Genomic DNA, 19,923 nt, shown 5'->3' on the forward strand with positions numbered 1-19,923 from the left:
GACAAGGCTTTTCAATTTTTGTACTGAATATTTTCATTTTGGTAGGAGAAATTTTTCATTCCCTCTAGAGATCTGCTCTTGAAATTGATTGCAACTCATTTTTGATTTCATTCATTTGAATTGCTAATTCTTTTTTCTAATTCATTTGAATTAATTCAAAATCAATTCAATTCAAATGAATTGGAAATAAATTGCAACTCATTTTTACAAATTCATTTGAATTGGAAATGAATTAAAATTCATTCATTCGTTTGAATTGATTCAAATTTCATTCAATTCATTTTGGTTGTAAAATGAATTAATTCAATATTTAGCTAATTCAAAATGAATTAAAATCAAAAAAGAATGATTCATTTACAGCTCTGGCTTGTAGTAAGTTCAAAATTAGCACAAAATTGCTTAATGAATTAATACAATTTTGAAGTATTTTTGGACATTTTATATTGGAGGTATGTGATGAAAATCAATCGGTTTCAAACCGAACGTTTTGGAAAGGAGTGATGAATTTCGATCGATTTCAAGAAACATTGTTCAATCAAAGGCATACAGTAGCTCAAATTAAAAACCGGAGAACAACGAGTAATAATAATTTTGAGTAAATACACAAGATTTTTCCATCAAACTAAAAAAAATATTAAGGCACTTATTTGTAAGCTTTTCGACACCTATTTAGTTAATTTAGGAGCACTTGATTAACAATTCATCGTTCATCAGCTGGAGTAAACTTTTTGGGATGCCCAGATTTGGTCTTATTTTCTACGAAATTGCTAGTTTTGAAGCGCTTTATCATATTGCTGAGCTAGCCCCTCCTTTAGAATAGTAAGTAGATTTAAGTTTTATCATAAAAATAAAAAATTTCATATAGGTTTTTTGGAAATTTTCATCTTAATTCATCATAATAAATTACTAACAACTATACTATAAAACGAAATCTTATATATAAATAGGCCACACGTTTTTTTGTGGTACACTTTTAAGTATGTTATTGTCCACCAATATTGATGAAACCTATATGGTTTAAAAGATTATTTTCTCTAGATGTGCACAATATAATTTTGTTTTAAAAAAATTCTTTCCATAAAAATTTTAAAAAGCGTTTTAAATTTGCTTGAAAAACAACAACAACATGTTTATGCACATCTAAATACACGTGTATTTGTACACAAACGTGAAAAATATTGTTGCGTATACTCAAAGTAACTGTATAATTTCGTTATCAGTGGTCGAATTTTGACCACCAGGCGATCCTAGTATTATATTAAAGCAGAAAAAGGAAAAATCCTTAAACTCTTTGTAAATATGTACATTAGAGTTAATTTCAGCAATTTGATTTGCGGGTATCATAATTTTTCTGAAGATTTTTGCGTAAATAAAAATAATGGCGTCCTTTTTTTGGAAATTTGTCACTCCTTGTGGTGGTTCAAAGCACCTAAACACGCGCATTTTGAGCACATTTTTCTATAGAGCAAAAACGGTTGAATATACTGCAAATATGATTTCACCAATGGATTCTGCATTAAAAATTAATACAATTGATTTGAATTCCTAAAAATAGTTACACTACCTCACAACAGGGGGCGCAAATCTCTTTAAAAAATAAAAAAGAATTTTTGATTTTTTAAAAATGCATGATGAAAAGACATTTTAAGCTTATCAAAACGGTACCATCATTTCTATGATAACCCGTTAAAAAGTTATGTGGCTTTAAAAATGTTTTGCTAAGGCAAACTAGTAAACAAATTTCTAAACTTTTTTTACCAAATTTTATTTTCTTGTTAAATAAATAACTTTGAAGCCTCATAACTTTTTAATGGTTAGTGATAGAAAGGAAATATTAGTGCCGTTTTGCTAAGCTTAAAATGCATTTTCATCGTTTATGTTTAAAAAAAACTAAAATTCTTTTTTTATTTTTTTTATGAGATTTGCGCCCCCTGTTTTGGGTTTGTGGAACTATTTATAAGGATTCAAATAACATCAATTGTATTAATTTTTGATGCAGAATCCATTGGTGAAATCAGATTTGCAATATATTCAACCGTTTTTGTTCTACAGAAAAATGTGCTCAAAATCCACTTCTTTAGATGCGTTGAACCACCACAAGGAGTGAAAATTTTCCAAAAAAAAAGGACGCCAATATTTTTAATTATGCAAAAACCTTCAGAAGAATGATGATACACGAAAAAAAATGAAGTGAACTGGTCACAAACGAACTCTAATGTACATATTATTATAATTGAAGTTGTTATATCATGAAAATAATAAATAAATAAAAAAAAATAAAAATAATACCGTGAACCGTAAAATGGCTTCTTTGAACAGCAGTTCCAATTTCACGAACAGACATGACGATTTGATGATGTTTTATTATCAACTCTCTAATTTATCTAACATGTCGCCTTTTTCGAAAATATTGCCACGGATTTAAAAATTTTCTTTTGTAAAAAACTTCCTGTAAAGATTTTTACAATTCCAGTTAATTTCCAACTAAATTTGTTCGGGGAATTCCGGCATAAAACGACACTTAAGCATGGTAGTTCCCACATGTGCGATTATTAATTTGATGTTTTATTTTGCCAGACTTCAGTTTTTTGCTTATAAATTTTTTTGCATATATTATTGTGGTTTTAATACAAGTGAAATATGCAATATATAGATGAATTAAGAAATTAAAATGGGTTTTCTATTTTTACAAAAATCTGTTCACATTTAAAAACGAATTAATTAAAAAATGGCCAGTTGTCCGATTACTAAATTGATATACTGTATGTATTATTTTATAGCTATAAATTCAATATAATCGAAATGATAGTTTGTATAATTTACAAAAAGAAAATAATAAATGCATCACAACCTTTTTCGTATTCGAAATCAGTTTCCAACACATGACTGATTGACTTTTAAATGTACAACCTATAATAGAGACCTATTTACATACACATTAGTACGCATCATTTAAGATGTATTCCTACTGTTCTGTGGGACCCTCGAATGCATATTTTTAAAAACATGTTGAGTTCTAATTTTAGTTTTTAATGTGATATTTTTTGTGATTTTCATTGACATAGAATTGATGACATTTAAATATTCGATCGCAACTGTCCCTGTTGGCTTTGAGTACCAACCACGGGTTTATATTATTCCAGAAATAATTAGATTTGTCTGAAAATGCCTTAAATAACTGCAAAAATCACAAAGAAAATATGTATATTATTTTATTTATTTTATTTTTTTAATTTTTTTTGTATTTTATTTAAAATGTGATAGTATAGAAACGAAATGTGTAAATAATTTATGTTAGAAGAAAATCTAATAACTTGTATAATAATATGAAAGCCCCTTCATGAAGTTTTGGATTAAATATACAACTTATTTGGGGACTTTATACATAAATAATGTATTTAAAAATATGTTAATAATTGTTAATCCATACAATATTATTAATCTGTTTTATTTTCCTTTCAATGTAGATAAGTTTTTCCTAGGTCCAGATTGGCGCTGACGAGAGAGAAAGGTTTGACCTTGTCCCATTAATTTAGCCAGCTTAGAGTCAATAGAGTCACGCTGAGCATTAACGCCTAACCTGTAGAATGCCGTCAACATTAGGTTTTCTTCCAAAGTAGATAGTTTTGCTCTGGTATACTCTTCAGTATCTTGCAGATTTTCTAATACATTAACATCAATAACATTTGAGACCCTTGGATCCATATTTTTAATAATCTCCTTGGCTCTTTCTATGCATTTCCTATATTTTGTTTCAAATAATAAGAGTTCTTGTTCTTTAGTGGTAAGTGTATTTTCCAGCTGTGTAACTTTATTTTGTAGCACAGTATTCTGATTTACAGATTCATCCAATTGTATTGTCTTTTGTTCATTAAGCTCCATTAATTGCTTGATTTGTTTTCCAAATTCATTATCACCATTACCGGATACATCGCCCAAAGATGCATGAGTAAGAGTCATAACTTTCTCATTTGCAACCTTTAGTTGCTCGCGTATGTTATCATTACGTTTGTTGGCATCATCTAATAATTGCATTAATGCTGTCTGACCTCCTTGTCCCTCTCGCAATGCTTTGTTTTCTAGCTCTAATCTTTCTATTTTTTCAGTTAAAGCTGATGGATGTAACTCTTTGGACATTGTATTACCATAGACGGCTTCAAAATTTTTAGATAATTGACCGCATTTTAGTTCATCTATAGCTTCTCTCAAACTATCTCGTTCTTTTAACAAATTATCTTTTGAACGATGTAAAGCAGCTATAGCGCTTTCCATATTTTTGTGCTCAAATTCAAGCTTTATATTTTTCTCCATTTCTTTGTCTAATTTGATATGTAATTCTTGTATTTCTTTCTTGTAAAGTTCAACCTGTCCCTTAAGGGCTGCACATTTTTTGACATCCTCTTCAAACTGGACATTTTGTTGTAAATATTCGGCACTTCGTTCATCTAATAGTTTCAATTGCTTTTTTAAATCGTTATAGTCTTCAAGTTTCTTTTTAAAAGTGTTTACTTGGGCTTCGCATAATTTTAGTTTTTCATTAGATTCCCTTAAAATATCGACTTCGTCCTTTAATTGTATTAATTCAGCAGTTGTTTTATTCATTTCATCAATACGTTGTTGTAATATCTGCAATTCACTCTCTTGTTGCTGCGATTTGAGTCTTAAATCTTCACGGCTCGTCTCCGATTGCAGTAGTTCATCTTTTAGATTATCCAGTTGACGTCTCATGTCATTATATCTCACCGAACCGGCTTGTACAGGTCCCAAAGATACACCATCGTCTCCAATGGTAGATGATAACTCTACCCGTTTTATATCTTCTTGAAGTTTTTTAATTTCAGCTTTCATATTAGACTTCTCTTCAGAAAGTAGAACAATCTGTTTTTCTTGTTCATAACATTTTTGGGCCAATTGATCGCGATCTTCTTGCAACATTTTATAATCAAAATTCGCAATACTTATGGAATTCCTTGTTATCGATGTTCCTTGCCAACTCGACTCTAGTTCTTGTAAAGCTCTCATAATATTTGCTTGTAACGACTCCTCTAGACACATAATCTTTCGTATATATTCTTGCTTCGATGAACAGTTTACCGCACAACCCAACACCAATTGCAACAATCGTTCCATTTCGACTGGATCACACTTTTCTGCAATACGCATAGCATCTGGGCGAGGAAATTCAGATAGTGAATAGTTTAGAACATCACTATAGTAGTCGTATAGGCCCTCTACCACCTTTTTGAGATTACTCATCTTAAGGCGCCAATTGGAACCAACATCAGTTTTTATTTTCGACAGCCAAATATCTGTGAATGACTCAGGAGCAAACTGGTTGAGGGCCTGTGCCAAAGCTACACCATCGGATAATTCCTCCTTAGTAGAATGTAAGGCTGTCAGATTTAATGTCTGAAACCATTCAATTAAACTTTGACACATTTCCCCCATTTTAATTGAAGTTATTTCGTTTTATTTATTGGTATTATTAAATTAATGGCGTAAGTAAAAGATTTTTCGTTTTAATAATTAAATAAAAAAAATACACAAATAATCTAAAAAAAAGTTGCCAACTTTACAAAACAAAGACAAATATTCAGGGCGAATTGTTACAAGGTGTCCTCATTTGAACAGCTGTTTAATTTCTCTTCTCATCAGGGTTGGAAAACTTAATTTTTATTCGTTTTTAATGTCGAGAAATCATTCCTGGGAAAAATAACTTTCGGGTGATCCAATATCGTGGGGACGAAGTCTGTCTATTGTTAGACCCCTTTCACACTAAACAATTTAGTTGCGTAAAGAGCACAGGCGAATTTAACTTAGCAGTCAAGACCAGCCTCATTTGCCCTGCAGCTAACCAATTTTAAATTACTGATAATCTCCTGGGGAGTAATTTTTGTCAATTTCATAAACATTCGTATAAATTCGTATCGATCTATACTTTTGTGAAAAAATGCGACTAAATGTCTTGAAACTACAACAGTATTAATTTTATAAAACGGTATTTTTATAGCTTTAGTATAATAGTATTTTTTATAGAAAATAGCTAAATTCAAAGAAAGACTACAATTTTAGTAGTCTGCGGTTGAAAAAGCACTATTTGAATATAATTTATATTTTCATCCCTATTCGTAAGTAATTTTAAAAAAATCTAATGACTAAGGCGAAATTATATATAAATTCGCCTTCACTGAAATTGTGGGGTTAACGTGCCTTAAAAATACAACTGTGCAACATCCAAAGTAAATTAATGAAGTAGACCAAGGCGAATTAACAAGGTGAGTGCGTCCCGGCAACAAATACAACAAGGCAAAAACAACAGGCATTTTGTTTTTGTTCAAATGTAGACAATATGTCAAAATCAAGGCGAATTAAAATATAAACAAAATAAAAGCGAATTAAAATTTTAGTTTGAAGTCGTTTGTTTTGATTCGGTACAATTGGTTCTGCATTGGGCAGAAGATAACGATTGCGGCCCGACGTTATAATTTGCTTGGATGAAAAATGGTCAATGCAAATCCGTGCATTTGGTGTGAATTGCATTTTACAAATTTCACCCCATTTTGACCGCCTCTTCTCATTAAAAAATGTCCCATTTCCCCGTTCCACTTTTTTTTACATAGCCAGCAGCTGCACATTTTTTATTTAAATTGTTAAATTGCACTTTTAAATATTAAATTTATTTATTTTCACAAAATTTCACAAATTATTTTTTTATTTTTAATTTTCACAGCAATTTTTTAAATGTTAAATATCAGAAAATATTTGTTTATTTTTTTAAATTACAATACTCGCTTGCTTTTTTTAAAATAAAAAATGTAAACATAAACAAAGTTTGACATATAGTCTACATTAAATTACGGCGAATTTAGAATCAGCTGATTTTATGCACTCACCTTGTTAATACGCCTTGAAGTAGACCAAGGCGTATTTAACAAGGTGACAGCAGTGGCGAATTGAAATAAATACAGGCGAATATTTTTTATATATGTAGTTTGACATTTGTGCGTGCTATTTCTATAATCAGCTGTGCTGCAGATGGCACCTTATTAAATGCACCTTGAAGTAGACTCAGTAGAACAGTTGACTATTTTTTCACTTGTGGTTGTTGTGGCGAAAAATACAACAAGACCAAAAGCAAAAACAACAACAGGCAAATTTGACAGCTCAGACCTTAAACCAAAAACAAAATTGCTTTTGGTTTTTGTAAATGTTGTATTTGTTGTAGTAATGTCGCTACTTTATTAATTTACTTTGGCAACATCTGTGTTTGACATTTGTCGCATTTTGTGTTGTTTATTGTGCGATAAAAAACGAAAGAAAATCCACAAAAGTTTAATTAGAAAATTAAAACCGTTTGAAATTTACCTTAAATGTATATATAACAACTAAAACATGGTGAATGTTATGAAAGGAGTGCTTGTTGAATGGTAAGTAAGTAAATTGTTCCCCTCAGACATCAACATAATCCAATTCTTCAGGTATACCAAACGCCTTGTTCAATTCTCTATCTTGTTTGTCGAATTTACGTTTGCACCATGTTTTTGTCATGAAGATGTTGTCAGTCCAACGATTGGCGGCTTCCAGTAATTTCTTTAAAATGATTTTTAAAATTAATACATATTTTCGAAAACTTGTTCATGCTTCTTTACTTTGGAGTCAGTTTCTTTTGTCTTTAATTCATCATAGTCTACCTCGTGTTGAAATTGTTTAACTTGTTTTTCCAAAGTTTGTTTTTCTTCATTTAATACCGCAATTTCTCTGGTGATAACTTCAACAGCTGCGATATCCTCCAAAGCATCCTCAGCTGTCGTCAATTGGGACTGAGCCGCTTCTATGCGCTGTTGTATTTTCGATGTTTTTGATTCTACTTCATTTAGCTGTGTTTGCAATTTCTGTAGATTTTCACTACAAACGTACAAATTGGTATTCCAAGCAATATTATTCAATTTAAAGCTAACTTACCTGGGAAATGACCAGTAGTACAAACTGCCTGATATTTTTTCACTTTGTACTTGACCATTGTCCACTAATTCCTGTAAAGTTGTTTTGACCGATTGCATCACAATACCTTTTTCTTGAGGAGCCAGTCTTTCTAAATCCTTAAGTTGATATACGTCATTAGTTTCGTGAAATAATTCCAATAGTTTGACTTTCTTCTCATCTGCTGATAGCGGTTTTCTTTTGGACATCTTGAAAAAACTAAAATTATAAAAATATTATTTTTTTTTAATTCCAGCGATCCGGCTATGAAACAATTTTTATTACACTTGGATGAAACATCAGCTTTGGGACGTAAATTTATCATACAAGATTTGGATGAAAGTCATCTATTTATATCAACAGAAATCGTCGAGACTTTACAAGCCCGTGTCGATGAGTTAATGGATCGTATTAGTTTTCCTCTACACGAAAGAGAAGCTTAAGAAATTTGCAACATTTATTATCAACCAATAATTATTTTTAGAAATAGGCGTAAGATTTAAAAATGGCCGGCCGAGAATCACATCGTATTAAAGATGCCGAAAAGAAACGTGTCCTTGATGAAGCCGCCCGCCAAAGACGTGCCCGCAAAGCCCTAGAAGCTTTAGAACAGGATAATTTTCACGATGATCCCCATGCCGACTTGGTAATGTCGAAAAAAGTTCCCAAATTTCAAGATAATTTAAAAAATTCCAAAGAGAATCGTAAATCAAAACGTAAAGGTCCTGAATATTACCGTGCTAAATATCGTAAAAATTTTGCTCAACTTTTGGATGAAGAAAAACAACAACACCCAGATCCTCCCAACTACACGAGTGCTTTAGCTCCACCTCCCTCAAAACCTTCGAGGCATTTTTGTGCTGTTTGCGGAAATTTCTCAAAATATTCATGCACAGCCTGTGGTACACGTTACTGTTGCATTCGCTGTTTGGGCACACATCAAGATACGAGATGTTTAAAATGGACGGCCTAAAAAATTATATGTACTTTATGTATTGATTTAATAAACTTTCTAATTAAAAAGTAATATTTATTGGAAATGCTTTTACTATTTTATTAACATTTGTTCAATGGCATATTTATGGACAATTCTCCCTGAAAACGATTGATATCCTAAATCTAAACATTTTGTCAATACAAATAAAACTTTGCCATTGAGGTCGATTTTTTTAACAAAATTCGCCATGATAATTCAAATTTCGCAGACGTTAGGACCTGAAGTGATATATTATTGAGATGGATTAATTAGAAAACTTTTGTTTGGAAATGGTGTAATGAATAAAGATAAACTTTATGGCACATGTTAAATAGGTACTACTGAATGTATGACTAAAAATAACATCGATTTGATGAAAAATTCGTAGAAAATACTATATAAAAGTACAATTGGTTTTTATGGTTTTAGAATTGGCGCCACACAAAACTACATTTGGACAATTGGGCTGAAAAACAATATTTCTAGAATATTACAATTTCCGGAAATAATGTTTAATTATTCAATCGTATAAGAAACTTATGCTATTAGCGGTACACTAATTTAAGAAAATATTTAAACTTACTATCAAATTTGTAAATAAATTACTTCGCAATTTATAAACACGGTATGAGAAACCTACGTCGACCAAATTTAACGGCGTTGACTGATGTCTCTAAGCATGTTATTGGCGGCTTAAAATTAGCTTTGAGACATAAAGTATCAAAATTACTCTAATTGAAAAAATATAAATTTCAAATAGGAAAATTTTATGAAATTACTAAAATATTTATATCAGAAATAGAGAATATATCCATGACATATGCTATGAAATATTTGGTGACGGCTAGGTTCAGCAGGCAATCAGTTGCTCGGCACAGGTTTATGTACACAATAACATTAAAGGCGTTGCCAACCTTTAAGACATAAAACACAGTGGGCACAAAATTTATATACATATAAATAAGTTTCTATGAGTCTATTACGTTTTATATATTAGCGGTATTCACAATGTAGAGTACTTGGCAGAAGAGCTATTTATTGACAAAAATTTCTATTTCTAATGTATTTTGTTTTTAATTTTTTGATATCTTGCTCTTTTACTACATTATCAGTCCAAGTACTCTACATTGTGAATACAGCATTAATATTTAAAATACATAATTAGAATGTATTTATAAGGTTCGTTTCAAATAATTAACGTCAGTTTATTTTTTAATATATCTTTATTAATGTTCATAAAATTCTAGAAATTATTTGAGATTTTTGTTATTTTGAAAACTGCTGTTATTGCTGTTGTAAGTTTATCAACAAATATTCAAAGAGCTATGTTTCATAATTATAAGTTCATGCAATAAAAATCTAATTAAATAAAAAATCTTGGTTATATTTCAACATTTGATGTTTAAGATCCCATTTTATTATCAACCACTGGTTTTATTATTTTAAACGTGCTTTTGAGATAAACTTTATTTCAAGTTAGATTTATAAAAACTAAACTAGTTTGTAAAAATAAATCTTTCCTTTTTGTGTATAAATCATGTATTGCCAACCTTTCATAATTCCTAATGTTAAACTGACAGTTGTTTGACATTTCTCTCTCTTAAATCATATATATGTTTATGTGTGTGTCATTTTGTGTGTGTGTTCCTGAAGTGACATCGAAAATTTTTTTACACGGTTGGACCAGTAGAACGTCCGTAAAAATTTTCGTTGTTTAAATTAAATAATTTGTATATTCTTTTTTAGAAAATATAATAAACAAACATGATTAACGCCGTGTCGCGTGCTTACTTACGAGCCAGCACACAAGCTGTACCCAATGGTTTGAAGCCTGCCGTCCTCGGTGCGGCTCAGGGTAAGAAAGTTGTGGTGCCCACCAACACGGATAAAAATGCTCCTTGTGGCAATACCAAAGCTGTAACAGGATTACAAAGTGATTATTAAGAACATATTTAATATAATTGAGTGCTAATGGAAAAATTCGAATAGTTTTAAACGAATTTTTCAGTGAAAAAATGTATTTAAAGTTTGAATTTTTTCGTCTAAATTATGTAATGTTTTTTGAGGTTATGAGCGTACCCCAATAGAAAGAAGGCTGTTAGTGGATATGTTATGATAACAGTTATAATGTTATGAAAGAAATCCAGCTGTTTTTTGTTTCTATTGGTGGTGATGCGATAATGTAGAAAATAAATATATTTCATTTAAATGGAAGAGAAAATTAAATATCAATGAATTTGAATGAACATGATAAATATTGAATGAATATGATTAATATTGCATTTTTTCTAGCTCTCCAACAAGTTCGTTTGGCCCACACCGACTTGCAGGCCCCTGATTTCTCACCCTACCGTCGGGATTCAGTTCAAACTCCTGCCCGTAAAAACACCACTTCCGAGGAACGTAAAGCCTTCTCTTACATGTTGGTAGGTGCTGGTGCTGTTGGTGGTGCTTATGCCGCTAAGGGTTTAGTTACTGCTTTTGTCAGCTCCATGAGCGCAACCGCTGATGTCTTGGCCATGGCTAAGATTGAAATCAAATTGGCTGATATTCCAGAAGGCAAGTCAGTCACCTTCAAATGGCGTGGTAAGCCATTGTTCATTCGTCATCGTACATCTGGTGAAATTAGCACTGAACGTAATGTACCCACAGCTACTTTGCGTGATCCTGAAGCTGATGATGTAAGTTTGATATTCATAGCTTGAAACTACTATTATTTGTTAATTATGTATCTAATTTATTTTATTAGCAACGTGTCATTAAACCCGAATGGTTAGTCGTCATTGGTGTCTGCACACATTTGGGTTGCGTACCCATTGCCAATGCTGGTGATTTTGGTGGATACTATTGTCCTTGCCACGGTTCTCATTACGATGCTTCTGGTCGTATCCGTAAAGGTCCCGCACCATTGAACTTGGAAGTACCATCCCACAGCTTCCCCGATGAGGGTACATTGGTTGTTGGTTAAAACCACAAAACGATCCTTAAACCAAGGCTATTATTTCTATCTAACCAACCAATAGTGTTTAATTATTATAACGTATTGTCAACTTCAGCCTCTTTAAGCTTAAACAAAAAACATCTAGTAAAATCTTTAATTGGTTAAAAAACTGATACAAATAACTTCATAATGTTATTATAGTTAAATGAAAAACAAAAACCAAATAAAAAAACCGTAAAAAGAATTACACGACAAATTGTGATCGAAATATAACAAAAATCTAAAAAAATGTTTCTTAAATGTTGATGATTTAGATGATGTTGTTAGTTGCTGGTTTTAAAACATAAATTAATCCAGTTTATTGCTTAAGGTAGGATCACACGATTGCCGCAATGCACCAATTATTGGTCTATTTTATACGTCAATCGTGTGATTTCACAACTTATTGGCTCATATGTCAAACCACAACAATATTGTGCTTATTTGGCCCAATCAAATGCAACCCTGGTACGGCAATCATGTGAATGCTTGATAGGCAACATGCACCAATAAAAAAGTTAAAAATACAGCAATATTTATTGTGTTCTAGTGCGGCAATCAAAGAAGACAATTAGCGCCAATATTAATTTTTGTAAATGAAATATTGTTTTTGTGAGCCACTCTCTGACCCACATACATCTTTTAACATTTCTTTATTAATTTTTTTATATGATAATTAAGGCCGACGCAATTTTCTTTTTTTATTTAACAAATATTTTTTTCAAAAACAGATTGGTTTTACATTTATGTAAACAAAACAAAATTTAACATCTAGCATAACAGCTGTTTCTCTGAGTTGCCGTAAACTAGAACAATCGTGTGACTGAAATGCGACAATTATTGCCACTAAATCGCTTTGCGCCAATTTACGACAATCAAATTTATATAAAATGAAGCAATCATGTGACTGCAGAGAATTTGATTGGGACAATTTCTTTATTGGGCCCCAATTCAGCACAATAAAAATTGTATTAAATTGGTTCATTGCGGCAATCGTGTGATCCTACCTTTATAAACATGTTTGTTGTCTTGTCTTCATCATAATAAAGATAGTTCTAAATTGTATACATAATTGTATATGTATGGATATTTATGAGTTTTACAAAAATACTTGAAAGGTATACACCTAAATATTAGAGTTAAACCGAATATTCGGAATAGGTCATAAACCGTAGAATTTATAATTTTAAAGGAGAACGAAGTTTGAATATCTTAACTTAAAACCGAGGACTTAAAAGTTATTTTCAAATATCTGCAATTAATTCAATTTGAGCTTAATTCATTAAATTCTTAATTTGGAAATAAAAAATATCTGCCATTCATTCATAGCTTAATTCAAATGCTTTTTTATATCTTTCGCCATATACTATCAGCCCAATTATGAATAAAAATTCCCCGGGAGTTTTTTCCCTTTTCTCATTTTTCCTATTCAAATTCAATGGGAAAAAACTCCCGGGGAACAAACTCCCTCGGAATTTTTTATTCATAATTGGGCTGTATATGTATAAGATTTTCATACCGTTTGTAAATTCGACGCTTTTCATTTGCAAAAAACCACAACTATGTAGTTCGATTTTTGACCTAATTTTGTTCTATATCTGGATTACTAAGTCATTATGAGTATCTAATGATTTTAAAGACCTTTTCAAACGCCACAGAAATTCGGACCGGCAATGGATTAAAATCGGGCAAATTATTTTTTAACAAATTTCTTTCCACCAAAAAATAATTGTTTTCCGAAATTAGGAAAGTTTAGGTTTGTTTTGGATTTCATTTTCCAAAAAGTATCGAGAATTATTCGCTTTGTTAAAATGTTTAAAAATTCTAGACAAATTTTTCGAGAATTTTGGAATATTTTCTTTTGATAGAAGTGTTGAAAATGGGCAAAAAAAATCCAACCAAATAAAACCTTAAAACAAAATGTCCGGCTGAATTTTAAAAATGAGTCGACTTTCGCGATTTTAAATAAAAACCTAAGCGAGACTATGGCGTATATATTGACGTATCAATCATGTATGTTAGTTATTTGGGGTCCTTGGAAAGTTGATTTCAATATACAGATGGACAGACGGACATCTATATATCGACTCCGCTATATATGTAAAACGATCCAGTATAAGGGTTCGCAAATGAAAAAAGTAGAACTCATAGTGAAGGGTATAACTAAGAATTAACCAAATCGAACGGAATCTGAAGAAGATTAAACCAATTCGATCGGAATAATAACTACGGAATCAAAACCATTCTGAATGAAATGTTGTTATAGGCATGTACATTAGGGAGATAACTATTGACATTTTTTGCAAATATGGAGATTGGCATAGCATACTAGAATAGAGCATTAACAAATATAAAAAAACACGGTATTATTTTTTCGCGGTTGTTAAAAAAGTTCACGCACCAAACGCAATAAAGTTTTTCATGAAATATTTTAAATTATTTTGAAATACAATAATATACCTATTTTATTTTAATAATATCTGCGGACATACTTCAAAAGATAATTTTTAAATAAGGGAAGTATGCCTCACACTTATGAACAAATATGAAATTATTTATATAATTTTTCAGTGAAAAAAAATTTGGTTTATTTTAGAAATTGCTGTTGGTGCGTGATGTTTTTGATTCCAAATGACTTAAAAAATTGATTTTCATAACTTATACAACATTGGCCATCACGTGGTGGTATGACAAAAATTTTGCCAAAATCAGTTATTCCCTACTGTACATACCTATATTGTTAATTAAAGTAGAACCAGCTGCCAAACATTCTGTCAGATCTGAAAAAAATTGTCTAATTAATGTTATGATTTAAAACAATCAATCCTCAGAATTCGATCCTGTTAAAAAATTATGGTCAGATCTGAATTTTGTTCAATGCTAAATTAAATACTAAACCATAATTTTAAATATATGAATAATCTTATTGGCAGTTTATTTATACCAGTTAAGATATACTGGTATCATGCGATTTATTTATACCACTGGTAAAATACGTGATTATTTGTCCATATATAAATATATACATAATTGCGTTTGAACTGCGCACTTTACTCGAATATAATTTGAATATAATCAAATTTAAATTATATTCAAAAATTATGAACATAAAAAGTGAAGGCTCATTTAACCCGCTAAATTGATTTAAAAATCGCTTAATGTGTCTGGTTGTAGTTTTGGCATTATGTTTTGCTCCCCTGTTCGTACAGAGTTGCATTTTGTATTTGTTTTCTACAATTTCCACGACTGGAAAAGACTGGATCGGCAGCGAAAAAAAATCGTGTTTGTCAATCAGACTCGTCAAACACCCCATCTGATTTACATGGCTTGTTTGTCAGTCATGGTTAAGCAGGTTTTTTTTACTCGTCGGACAGGTATGGATTTCACGTGGTTCGTTGTTTGACTGTTTGAAGAGGTTTTCTGTCGCTGAAAAAATCGTTAATTTACTCGAAACGAGTAATTTAATAACGATTTTTTTTAAAATATTTAAAACAAGGCGAATCTATATGTACATAAATTCGCCTTGGTTTTATTTATTGATTCGCAATTTTTAGTTGTAACCAGCGTTGCCATAAATTTTTTGAAGAAAACTTTTTATTTCTAAAAAAAAAACTTTTTTTAACTACATACATACTAAAATTAAAAACCCTATTCGTACATATAATTGGACTGAGACAATTTATGTGAATTTAGTGGTGGAGACACTTTAGCTCCTATATAGATCAATTACCATATTTAGTAAATGAATTTGAGAACATCATTTTAAAATAAATTGTTCAACTTATTGATATCATAAATTTACAATTTTCCAAAAACAACTTTTCTTTAAAAAAAAAAACTTTTTGCATCTCAAAAACCTTTCAAAAAAAGGGAAAACTTGACATATGGTAACACTGGTTGTAACAAGTACGTCGAACGGAGAAGAAGTACAAATTTTGAGCGTCTTTTTAAATTTCGTCCCGAAATCGTTGTTGAATAAATTGATTTCTCTTCAAAACACTTATCTTTTCGTTCTTACTGGTCTTCCATTTTGTTAGGTCTAATTTGTACGATAAGTTAATGAAGTACTCAAAAAATCGTATATTCTTAAAAAGAAATAGTACAAAACAAAATTCGATTTTTCATTATTTTTCTTCGGATGACTACGTAAATCACATCCATATACGAAAATATGCAAAACCCGCGGCCACAATATATTTAAATTTAAAGAGGGGTAAAAAATTAATAATTTGATGTATAAGAAGTTGTGGACAGATGAAGGCCATATATCTAAAAGCCTACGTGAAAAAGTTGGTTTTTAAAAACATGTGTTTTGAAAAGGTCAAAAAAGTATTCTTCAGGGATTTTTTATAATTTGGTAGAAAATAAGTTAAAATTTAATGTTTGTAGGGTTTTGGAGACTTCTGCCACAATATCACTTTTTAGATAAACTTAAGTTTGCTTTTATGACAATACTAGCTAAAACCCGGTGTGCTTCGCTACCCGTACCGTAAAGATTTATAATATATTTAGTCTATCTAAAATTAGTTTCTGTTCATGTGAGAAACATGGATTTTCTAGATTTAGTCCGCAAACTTGCGAAGACTGACGTTGAGCTTTATCAATTATCATTGCAAATACTAAGCAAATAGGAAACTGCAATCGAATAAAATCAAATGGCATTTCCGAAGTTATAATTCCCAGTTATAAAGGTCGCTCCAAATAGATTGTTCATTAATTGCCTTACTGTAAGTCGAGTGCCATTACAAATACGCAAACAATCATACAAAGAAACAAACACACATTGACTTTTATATATATATATATTCTATCTCTTATTGTATCCCATATATTAGATTTTTTAAATAATCATCATATGGGAGGTGCCACGCCCTCTGTGGCTACTACTCCCATTTTTGCCACAAATATTTAAACAAACAGTTGAATTGCTCATGCAAAATTTGAGGACTATATCTATTATAGTTTTCTAAATATTTGATTTTTAAAATTAACTTTGTATGGGAGGTACCACGCCCACTTAAAATTTCAAAACAAAAAGTAGCCTATAGCTCCAGACATACATAAATATACTGTTACGTTTTAACCTTTTCAATACGCTGGTTTATTTCCTTTAAATAAATCGGATACTTTTGATTGCAAATAAAAGCCGTTTAGTAGTTTAAAAATTGTAACAACTCTTTATTTATTAAAAATGTACAACAATCACAGAATTAAATAGCCACTCAATGATTTTTATACAGGTTTATAAATTCTCAGAATTACAGACACAATTTATAATGTACACGAATTTACTTGAAAAACACAACACACTTTAAGGCACTCAGATGATGTTTATTCGAAAAGCGTCTCTGATAAACTCACTAACGACTGCAACCTCTGCCACTATTTATAACACTGCATTACCATCTAGAGAGCTCTTTAACTGTCAAAGTTCGAATATTCTAGATCATACGCCATCTGTGGTGTACTTCCTACAATGTTCTTTAAAGCGCACCATACACTATCAAAATACTCATCAAGCACTATGGTAGTATTAGTGAAAATGTGTTTGTATGTGTGACACCGACAACGCTTGATGGAAAATCAAAAACATTTTGATTTTTAGCATGCTTGATGTCACTTTTTGATAGTGTATGGTGTTTTCTCATCAATCACGAAGTCATTTACAAAAATAATTCAAGGCGTGAGGTTGATGAGCGTGTCGGATGAAGAGAATAATTTTTTATATTACATATTTCGCTTATTATTTTGGTTTTTTTCTTTATTCTCAACATGTTCTCGTTATTGCAATTAAAGTTGCATACGATATTGACATTTTTAAATACATTTTAGTGCAAATAAAAATTAAATATAATTCCCGCTATTGGTGTTAACACCACAAAATCGAAAATAAAATGCAGATTGACGAGTCATCAATTGAAAAGCATCAAATTACACGTACACGAAAGTGACATCAAGCATTTTGATAGTGTATGGTGCCCTTAACTGATTATTCGAACTCGAATACAGCGTTGCCAACTTACAATCAAATCAACTGAAAGCTTTTATTTAACAATGCCCACAGATATGTTACAGTTTTACAGCACTGTTACTTGAAAGCATTATGCTACTTTTAAATCAGCCGTTAAAATCGTTATATTTGAATTCAAGTACAATTTCGTTCGTATCAATACTGTAAAATAAAATTTATGGGTAATTGCGCTAGTTCACCAGATATTACCATAGCGAGTCCTGGTCTGATTAACTGCACAACCTGACGTGCAGTTACTTCTCTAGGATCAGACCATTTACCCATAATTGTTTGTCTGGATAAACCCAACGATTTCATCGTCTCTGAACGATGAACTTACATCAACCAAAGGAAAGCAGACTGGCACGGCTTCAGAGAATTTACCGATCGCATCTTCAATGGTCTACCGATTCCCTCCAACATACACAAAGCAGAGAAGAAGTTTCGCAAAACCGTCACCGCAGCAGCCGCTCTCTTCATTCCTGCTGGTAGAATATCCGTAGTGCGACCGCACTTCCCAGCAGAAGCAGCTGAGCGTGATGACATCCGAAGTACCAACAAGCGAAACAAATGGTTGGATCATTTAAAGAACTGCAACCTAAGTTCTGCAGTTGGCAAGTTGTGGTCTACAGTTCGGTCTCTCTCCAACCCGACAAAGAAAGAAGGATGATAGGGTCGCGATTAAGTTTGCAGACAACAACATATCCGACCCTTCATTGAGCACCCCGAGAAAGACAACGCGAAAAGTATTGTCCGCAAACTATACGATCTTCCAGTCTCGGACACACCAAAACATTACACGCCAACTGAAGTTGCAGATGCCATCAACGCAGCTAAGCCTTCAAAGGCACTTGGACCTGATGGGATATCCATGCTGATGCTAAAACACCTAGGCGAGCGGGGAGTCGAGTACCTGTCGCTACTCCCGTTTAACTTCTACCTCTCTAAACTCCCACTGCCCACACAGGGTATGGAGGTTATCACCTATGCGGACGACTACACCATCTTGGCGATAGGTCACAACGTTGATGAGCTTTGCGATTTGGTAAATGGTTATCTCAACGAAATCCACAATTTCTTCACTGCACGTAACCTGCAGCTATCACCAACGAAGTCATCGGCAACACTGTTCACCACCTGGACGAAGGAATGGCGCACCTGAGTTATACTGCTGAAGTTGTTCACGACTTCTTCTTACTGGGCCATCCGCTGCTATACATTGTGGATAATTGGCTACCCAATCGGCTACTGCTTGCTGACAACCCACCCAATAAAAACGTGGTTTTAACTTTTCTAAGATTTTTATCACACCAAGATGACCGTCATGGAACTTTTTCATTACTTCATTTATTTTAGAGGATGGTACAACAATTAGATTTGTCACCGTTTTACAGTCAGCACTTTCCCAAATGCGGTATAAGCAGCCATTTAACAACTGTATACTATTCCATAGGACCCATTATGATTTCATTAATGGACTTTCGGCCGATATTTCATTGCGGACTGGCGTTCTACCTTCTTCTTTTGCCGATATTATTTTCGCCAGTATGTTGTCATTTCTCTGCGCTACAGACCAATATTCACTGGACTCTATATGCATTAGTCGAACGTCGATGACACATTCCTTTTCCATCAGTTGCTTGATGCTAAAGTCATAGTTCTGAAGCCGCTCAACGAGCTAGTTGCCCTTCAGGTTGTTTAAATTGCAGCAACCACCTTAGGGCAGAATGATCGGTTCTCAGATGGAACCGATGGAAGCTTGTGGAAATGCTTCACACACTCTAGTACTGCCAGGAGCTCACGTCGCGTTACGCAGTAATTTCTATCAGGCATAGAAAATATTCGGCTGTAGTAGCCTATGACCTTTTCCGTCCCGTTGATCACCTGCGAAAGCACATCGCCTATTCCGTATCCACTCGCATCGCTGTCTAGCACAAACTTCACCCCTGGGATGGGATATGCCAAAATTGGTGCTGT

The 19,923-nt window shown here is 32.2% G+C and overlaps 5 protein-coding genes across 10 annotated transcripts; 3 read left to right on the forward strand and 2 right to left on the reverse strand.

Annotated features, from left to right (window-relative positions):
- Window positions 1-3,203: 3,203 nt before the first annotated feature.
- hook lies at window positions 3,204-5,519 on the reverse strand. The gene has a single exon (XM_065499520.1). It carries the CDS (start codon window positions 5,446-5,448, stop codon window positions 3,448-3,450), a length of 2,001 nt encoding a protein of 666 aa, XP_065355592.1. The 5' UTR covers window positions 5,449-5,519; the 3' UTR covers window positions 3,204-3,447.
- A 1,743-nt stretch (window positions 5,520-7,262) lies between these two features.
- On the reverse strand, window positions 7,263-9,613 carry LOC135952595 (meiotic nuclear division protein 1 homolog). Its single transcript, XM_065502610.1, has 4 exons — window positions 9,540-9,613; window positions 7,963-8,199; window positions 7,650-7,905; window positions 7,263-7,590 (listed from the first exon to the last, which is right to left on the reverse strand). The coding sequence occupies exons 2-4, from the start codon at window positions 8,187-8,189 to the stop codon at window positions 7,450-7,452; spliced, it is 624 nt and encodes a 207-aa protein (XP_065358682.1). The 5' UTR covers window positions 8,190-8,199; window positions 9,540-9,613; the 3' UTR covers window positions 7,263-7,449.
- On the forward strand, window positions 7,286-8,423 carry Tfb5 (transcription factor B5). The gene is made up of 2 exons (XM_065502612.1): window positions 7,286-7,427; window positions 8,237-8,423. Exons 1-2 carry the CDS (start codon window positions 7,393-7,395, stop codon window positions 8,421-8,423), a joined length of 222 nt encoding a protein of 73 aa, XP_065358684.1. The 5' UTR covers window positions 7,286-7,392.
- On the forward strand, window positions 8,486-9,007 carry LOC135952596 (zinc finger HIT domain-containing protein 1). Its single transcript, XM_065502611.1, has one exon. The coding sequence runs from the start codon at window positions 8,486-8,488 to the stop codon at window positions 8,951-8,953; it is 468 nt and encodes a 155-aa protein (XP_065358683.1). The 3' UTR covers window positions 8,954-9,007.
- A 971-nt stretch (window positions 9,614-10,584) lies between the features above and the next one.
- Window positions 10,585-12,141, forward strand: RFeSP (Rieske iron-sulfur protein). Of its 6 annotated transcripts, none has more exons than XM_065502605.1 (4): window positions 10,601-10,649; window positions 10,703-10,889; window positions 11,249-11,637; window positions 11,706-12,141. In XM_065502605.1, the coding sequence occupies exons 2-4, from the start codon at window positions 10,721-10,723 to the stop codon at window positions 11,922-11,924; spliced, it is 777 nt and encodes a 258-aa protein (XP_065358677.1). In that variant the 5' UTR covers window positions 10,601-10,649; window positions 10,703-10,720; the 3' UTR covers window positions 11,925-12,141. The 6 variants fall into 6 exon arrangements, with proteins under 6 accessions (XP_065358679.1, XP_065358676.1, XP_065358677.1 ...); XM_065502606.1 differs by having other exon boundaries at window positions 10,612-10,633; XM_065502609.1 differs by having other exon boundaries at window positions 10,616-10,633; window positions 10,703-10,811.
- Window positions 12,142-19,923: the final 7,782 nt, after the last annotated feature.

Source organism: Calliphora vicina, chromosome 2, assembly GCF_958450345.1.
Source record: "Calliphora vicina chromosome 2, idCalVici1.1, whole genome shotgun sequence".
NCBI classification, from domain to species: domain Eukaryota; kingdom Metazoa; phylum Arthropoda; class Insecta; order Diptera; family Calliphoridae; genus Calliphora; species Calliphora vicina.